Genomic DNA, 7,933 nt, shown 5'->3' with positions numbered 1-7,933 from the left:
ATCGGTCCAAAGACCTGGAAGCTATTGAAAAAATTGGCCGAGGTTTTCATGAAAAATGGTGGCTTTTCTTTGAAATATTCACCAAAAATACAAATTTCACCGGAATCCAATGGGGACTGCTGTGTCTCGTTCAGCCAGTATAGGACCACGTCTGGGGGAAATTTCGAGTCAATCGGTCCAAAGACCTGGAAGCTATTGAAAACATCGGCCGAGGTTTTCAAGGACCTGGAAGCTATTGAAAAAATCGGCCGAGGTTTTCATGAAAAATGGCCCCCTTTCACTAAAATATTCACCAAAAATACAAATTTCACCCGAATCCAATGGGGACTGCTGTGTCTCGTTCAGCCAGTATAGGACCACGTCTGGGAGAAATTTCGAATCAATCGGTCCAAAGACCTGGAAGCTATTGAACAAATCGGCCAAGGTTTTCATGAAAAATGACCCCCTTTCACTAAAATATTCACCAAAAATACAAATTTCACCCGAATCCAATGGGGACTGCTGTGTCTTGTTCAGCCAGTATAGGACCACGTCTGGGGGAAATTTCGAGTCAATCGGTCCAAAGACCTGGAAGCTATTTAAAAAATTGGTCGAGGTTTTCATGAAAAATGGTGGCTTTTCTTTAAAATATTCACCAAAAATACATATTTCACCGGAATCCAATGGGGACTGCTGTGTCTCGTTCAGCCAGTATAGGATCACGTCTGGGGAAAATTTCGAGTCAATCGGTCCAAAGACCTGGAAGCTATTGAAAACATCGGCCGAGGTTTTCAAGGACCTGGAAGCTATTGAAAAAATCGGCCGAGGTTTTCATGAAAAATGGCCCCCTTTCACTAAAATATTCACCAAAAATACAAATTTCACCCGAATCCAATGGGGACTGCTGTGTCTCGTTCAGCCAGTATAGGACCACGTCTGGGGGAACTTTTGAGTCAATCGGTCCAAAGACCTGGAAGCTATTGAAAAAATCGGCCGAGGTTTTCATGAAAAATGGCCCCCTTTCACTAAAATATTCACCAAAAATACAAATTCCACCCGAATCCAATGGGGACTGCTGTGTCTAGTTCAGCCAGTATAGGACCACGTCTGGGGGAAATTTCGAGTCAATCGGTCCAAAGACCTGGAAGCTATTGAAAAAATCGGCCGAGGTTTTCATGAAAAATGACCCCCTTTCACTAAAATATTCACCAAAAATACAAATTTCACCCGAATGCAATGGGGACTGCTGTGTCTCTTTCAGCCAGTATAGGACCACGTCTGGGAGAAATTTCGAGTCAATCGGTCAAAAGACCTGGAAGCTATTGAAAAAATGAGCCAAGGTCTTCATGAAAAATGGCAGCTTCTGTTTAAAATATTCACCAAAAATACAAATTTCACCCGAATCCAATGGGAACTGCTGTGTCTCGTTCAGCCAGTATAGGACCACGTCTGGGGGAAATTTCGAGTCAATCGGTCCAAAGACCTGGAAGCTATTGAAAAAATTGGCCGAGGTTTTCATGAAAAATGGCCCCCTTTCACTAAAATATTCACCAAAAATACAAATTTCACCCGAATCCAATGGGGACTGCTGTGTCTCGTTCAGCCAGTATAGGACCACGTCTGGGGGAAATTTCGAGTCAATCGGTCCAAAGACCTGGAAGCTATTGAAAAAATTGGCCGAGGTTTCATGAAAAATGTTGGCTTTTCTTTAAAATATTCACCAAAAATACAAATTTCACTCGAATCCAATTGGGACTGCTGTGTCTCGTTCAGCCAGTATAGGACCATGTCTGGGGGAAATTTCGAGTCAATCGGTCCAAAGACCTGGAAGCTATTGAAAAAATCGGCCAAGGTCTTCATGAAAAATGGCAGCTTCTCTTTAAAATATTCACCAAAAATGCAAATTTCACCCGAATCCAATGGGGACTGCTGTGTCTCGTTCAGCCAGTATAGGACCACGTCTGGGGGAAATTTCGAGTCAATCGGTCCAAAGACCTGGAAGCTATTGAAAAAATTGGCAGAGGTTTTTCATGAAAAATGGCAGCTTCTCTTTAAAATATTCACCAAAAATACAAATTTCACCCGAATCCAATGGGGACTGCTGTGTCTCGTTCAGCCAGTATGGGACCACGTCTGGGGGAAATTTCGAGTCAATCGGTCCAAAGACCTGGAAGCTATTGAAAAAATCGGCCACGGTCTTCATGAAAAATGGCAGCTTCTCTTTAAAATATTCACCAAAAATACAAATTTCACCTGAATCCAATGGGGACTGCTGTGTCTCGTTCAGCCAGTATAGGACCACGTCTGGGGGAAATTTCGAGTCAATCGGTCCAAAGACCTGGAAGCTATTGAAAAAATCGGCCGAGGTTTTCATGAAAAATGGCCCCCTTTCACTAAAATATTCACCAAAAATACAAATTTCACCCGAGTCCAATGGGGACTGCTGTGTCTCGTTCAGCCAGTATAGGACCACGTCTGGGAGAAATTTCGAGTCAATCGGTCCAAAGACCTGGAAGCTATTGAAAAAATCGTCAGAGGTTTTCAAATACCTGGAAGCTATTGAAAAAATCGGCCGAGGTTTTCATGAAATATGACCCCCTTTCACTAAAATATTCACCAAAAATACAAATTTCACCCGAATCCAATGGGGACTGCTGTGTCTCGTTCAGCCAGTATAGGACCACGTCTGGGGGAAATTTCGAGTCAATCGGTCCAAAGACCTGGAAGGTATTGAATAAATTGGCAGAGGTTTTTCATGAAAAATGGCGGCTTTTCTTTAAGATATTCACCAAAACTTGGCCTTCCTCATGTGCCACCTGTCTGACGTCTCCCCTGATTCCTAATTGTTTCCAACTGTGCTCCCTCACCTGATGTGTTTTATAGTCTGCTTCTCCCTTTGTTCTGTGCCAGAGTGTCTTGTGTTCGTCCAGCACCCCAGCCCTAATCCACAGCCCTGTTCATAGCCACGCAATCAAGTTTGTATTTCTTGCTTCCTCTTTAATGAGTGATTTTTTGTTTGTAATTGTTTTTGTTCTGAGATTCTAGTTAAAGTTTATAGCCATTTGTTTGCCTCCGGTGGAGTGCCTCTTTCTGTTTCATTAAGTATTTTCATAGTCAGTCGTGAGTGTAGTTCTGTTTATAGCTTTTTCCTCCGGTCGGAGTGATTTTCTGTTCATAGTTTTTGTAGCAATTTGCGCCAGAGTAGTTTAGTTGTCAGTCTTTTGCTTTGCCTCCGCAGGAGTGATTTTCTGTTTTATTATCCTCTTTCTTTCAGGTCATTTTGCCTCAATTCTGTTTTTGTTCTGTTCTTTGTAAATTAGCCTTCAGAGTAGAATTTTGAATAAAGCCTGCTCCTATTGCTCTTAATCTGCTTCTGAGTCCTCCTTACCTGTCCAGGACTGACAGTTTCATGAGACTGGCTGCTGATTTTTTCAATAGCTTCCAGGTCTTTCGACCGATTGACTCGAAATTTCTCCCAAATATGGTCCTATACTGGCTGAACGAGACACAGCAGTCCCCATTGGATTCTGGCGGAATTTGTATTTTTGGTGAATATTTTAAAGAAAAGTAACATGTTTCATGAAAACGTCTGCCGATTTTTTTACAATAGCTTCCAGGTCTTTGGACCGATTGACTCGAAATCGCTCCCAAATGTGGTCCTATACTGGCTGAACGAGACACACCACTTTTTTATTGGATTTTAGTGGAATTTGTATTTTTCATGAATATTTTAAAGAAAAGTCACCATTTTTCATGAAAACATCGGCCGACTTTTTCAATAGCTTCCAGGTCATTTGAGCCATCAACTTAAAATCAGTGCTGAAATGTCTTGTTATACTGCTAGAATGAGACGCACCTGTTTTTAATGGATTTAAGTTGAATTTCTTTTTTTCATGAATATTTCATGAAAAATCACCATTTTTAGTGAATACACTTGTCATTTTTTTCAATAGCTTCCCTGTCATTTGAGCCATCAACTCAAAATCAATGCCGAAATGTCTTGTTATACTGGTAGAATGAGACACACCTGTTTTCATTGGAGTTTCGTGGAATTTCTTTTTTTCATGAATATTTGAAAGAAAAATCATAATTTTTCATAAATACATCGGCCAGTAGTTTGTCACTGAGATAAGTCCCCTGTCTTGAAGGTGATTGCCACAGGCAACAGGTTTTCCTTCCCATTCCTGGCCTCACATGTGGTCTCAGCATCTGAGAACAAAGCCTCTCTGTACAAGTATGTGTTTTCTCCTGAGCTAGACCGCCCCACTCTGGCAATAATTGGTCTAGTGCAGCCACTGGGGGCCATTATGCCCGTCTCTGAGATGCAGGCCGGGTTTTTAAAGGCAAGGCAGGTTTTTTTTTTTTTTCAAATATTCAAGAGCTTTTACTCAAAACTCCTTCCTTTACAGCTGTCACCATTGCTGGCTGCATCAAGCTCCCTTCAGTAGATGCCATGCTAAAAGATATGCGCTACAAGCAGGAGGCGATGGCCAAAAGCTAAGATTGTGGATTTTCTCAACTTTATAAGTGTCTATGTTGCATCTAAATGGCACAAAATATTGCAATACACAACAAGTTCAGCTTGAAACCCTTTTTTACGGGTATGTCACCAGTCAGAGACACACCATCCAAACCGACTATATTGGCTACATGGATGAGATAGGAGAGCAGGTGGGGATTTGACCAAACTTCCTGTGGCTGCTGCTGACTGATCCCAAGCTGGGACTGAATGTGACGCTCGGTCCCTGCACACCATACCAGTTTCGTCTTAGAGGGCCAGGAAAGTGGGCTGGGGCCCGTCAGGCCATCCTCACTCAGTGGGAGAGAGTGGCTCGCCCCATGCAGACCAGGCCCTGTGATGAGCCCAAACACAAGAGATCATTTATGTGGCCTCTGATTCTGCTGTGGGTTTGGCTGCCAACGTTAACAGGAACAACCTTCCAGCCTACCTACAAGATCCCATGCACTGTTGGACAAAATAAAAGTGTACCTGCCTGCACAGTGATATGCAATTATTGTTCAGTTTATATCTGAGACTTGCAACTTGTAATAATCAACATACATAGCACAAGTTACATTTAATCAAAATAGATGTCAAAACTAAAAGCACACAACAAATATATCAAATCAAATCAAATCAAATTTTATTTGTATACCCCAAATTCACAAATCACAGTTTGCCTCAGAGGGCTTTACAATCTGTACAGAGACGACACCCTCTGTCCTTCGACCCTCGATTCGAGTGAGGAAAAACTTGCCCCCAAAAAAAAGCCCTTTTAACAGGGGGGAAAAAAAAATGCGGAAGAAACCTCAGGAAGAGTCACAGAGGAGGGATCCCTCTCCCAGGACGGACAGACGTGCAATAGATGTCGCATGTACAGAGCAGATCAACGAGATCACAATGTATACAATTATAATGGATGGTTGACAGGAATGAAAGCACATAAAGAGGCATCACAGCAACAACAATGAAATGCACATGGAAATGTGACTACTAGTAATAACAGCAGTAGTGGTTAACGCAGTGCTTCTCAAATGGTGGGGCGCGCCCCCCTGGGGGGGCGTGGTGGGGTGTCAGGGGGGGCGTGAGGCGGGCGGGACTTTCAGTATTAGTGTCTTTATTCATGCTTGAACGATAAAAAAAAAAAGGGCCTCCAGCCACTAGGTGGCAGCAGTGCTCAAACTAATCAACAGGCTGCCTGTTCAACCCAGTAGAGTAGAAGAAGTACTACACACGAACACCGGTGTACAGAGCTGGCGGAGGAGGAGGAGGAGAGATGGAGAAGTTTCTGACAGGAGTGAAAAGAAAGAAGGATGAGGCGTCAGAGGAAAAGAAAACAAGTGACAGTAACCGGCATAAACCTAGTAAGAGCAGGAGATATGACGATGCCTACATAGCCCTTGGGTTTACCGTGAACACGGTCGGAAACGAGGAAAGACCCGTTTGTGTTTTATGCCTAAAAACTCTGGCAGCGGACAGCATGAAACCAAATAAATTAAGACGGCACCTGGAGACCATACACCCCAGTTATGTCAGTAAGCCACTGGAGTTTTTTCATCGTAAACTCGATGAGTATCGCCAACAAGCCGGTCATTTTGTCAGCGCGGCATCAGTAAACAAAAAAGCACTCTTAGCCTCTTACAAAGTTGCCCACCACATCGCAAGGTGCAAAAAACCTCACACCATAGCAGAGGAGCTAATACTCCCCGCAGCATTGGACATGGTCACAATCATGCTAGGTGAGAAAAGTGCTGAGGCACTGAAGACTGTCCCTCTTTCAAATGACACGGTCGGGAGACGTATATCTGACATTTCAGACGACCTCCAAGAACAACTAGCAGAACATCTAACAGACAAACGTTTTGCCTTACAAATGGACGAGGCCACTGACAGCAATAAAGACTGTTTGTTTATTGCTTATGTCCGTTTTGACATGTCAGGGTCACTGTGTGAAGACCTGCTCTTTTGTAAATATGTACGATCAAGAGCAACAGCTGATGAGCTCTTCAAGCTGCTGGATGGTTACCTAAATGAGCACGGACTGAAGTGGGAGAACTGTGTCGGTGTTTGCAGTGATGGGGCGCAGACCATGGCGGGGATGAGGAACGGGCTGCAAGCCCTCATCAGGAGGGTCTCGCCAAATGCGAAGTGGACCCACTGTATCATACACAGGGAAGCACTTGCATCACGACAGCTCAGCCCCGAACTGAATGAGGTTTTAACCGACGTCATCAGCGCTGTCAACTTCATTAAAACAAGACCACTGAAAGCACGACTCTTCTCTGCTCTCTGTGAGGACATGGGTGCGGACCATAAAGCTGTGCTATTTCACAGTGAAGCACGGTGGCTGTCGCGAGGCAAAGTTTTGTCACGAGTGTATGAGCTCAGAGATGAAATCCGGATGTTTTTGGAGCAGGAGGGCATGTATGAAAGGGCAAATAAGTTCGGTGATGAACAATTCCTGCTGAAACTAGCCTACCTCTGTGATATATTTGGAAAGCTAAATGGACTAAATCTACAGCTTCAAGGCAGAGACAAGCACCTCCCTGACCTCACAGACAAAATCAGTGCCTTCACTCGAAAGCTGGAGACGTGGGGCAAGCGACTTGACCAGGGAAATACTAGTCCATTTGAGAACATGAGTGAGTTTGCTAGACTCAATGATTGTGATGTCACCACAGTGATTCCATGTCTGAAGCAGCACATCTCATCACTAAATGGATTCTTCAAAAAATACTTTCCTGGTGACAGCTCTCAGTATGACTGGGTGAGGGATCCATTCAGTGCGACAGCTCCTGCTGAATTCAGCTCTGCAGAAGAGGACCAGCTGATTGACTTGTCTTCTGACTCCACCCTGAGGCTGAGGTTTACATCTCAGACACTGAGTGAGTTCTGGCTGGGTGTGGAAAGGGAGTATCCACTCATTGGACAAAAAGCTGTGAACATTTTGCTACCCTTTGCAACATCCTATCTCTGTGAGACGGGCTTTTCTGCTGTTGCTGCACTAAAAACGAGGTACAGATCCCAGCTTAACATTGAGCAAGAGCTAAGAGTAGCAATATCAAATTTGAAGCCCAGATTTGAAAAGATGTGCTGTGAAAAGAGGGCTCACAGCAGCCACTAAATACACAAGCAGACTCATCTCCTGCCAAATATTTGTACAATGTCTTTTTTTTAAAGAGATTTACTGTGCATCTGGCAGAGTGATAGTAAATTGTATTGAAGTTGAATGTGTTCATACATAAGAGACAAATGCTGTGAAATAAGTTTGAAAGAAGTTTGTGTTTTATAACACATTTTATAAATGTTCAAACTGATGTAGCTGACAGTTTCAAATGTTGCAGGGTTCAGTGCTTTTTTCATTGTCTTCTGGATAGACAATATGTTCAGGGAAAGTAAATGCAAATGTTATGCACTTTTCATCCCTTTTGATAAGCTAAAATATAAGCAATG

The 7,933-nt window shown here is 43.3% G+C and overlaps 1 protein-coding gene across 1 annotated transcript; it reads left to right on the top strand.

Annotated features, from left to right (window-relative positions):
- Positions 1–6,200: 6,200 nt before the first annotated feature.
- LOC311258064 (zinc finger BED domain-containing protein 5-like) lies at positions 6,201–7,604 on the top strand (the record flags this gene model as incomplete). Its single annotated transcript, XM_084354112.1, has 1 exon — positions 6,201–7,604. One exon carries the CDS (start codon positions 6,201–6,203, stop codon positions 7,602–7,604), a length of 1,404 nt encoding a protein of 467 aa, XP_084210238.1.
- Between the last annotated feature and the right edge of the window lie 329 nt (positions 7,605–7,933).

This window comes from Pagrus pagrus (genome assembly GCF_965226575.1).
Source record: "Pagrus pagrus genome assembly, chromosome: 6".
NCBI lineage: Eukaryota > Metazoa > Chordata > Actinopteri > Spariformes > Sparidae > Pagrus > Pagrus pagrus.
This window is presented reverse-complemented; position numbering and strand designations above follow the sequence as displayed.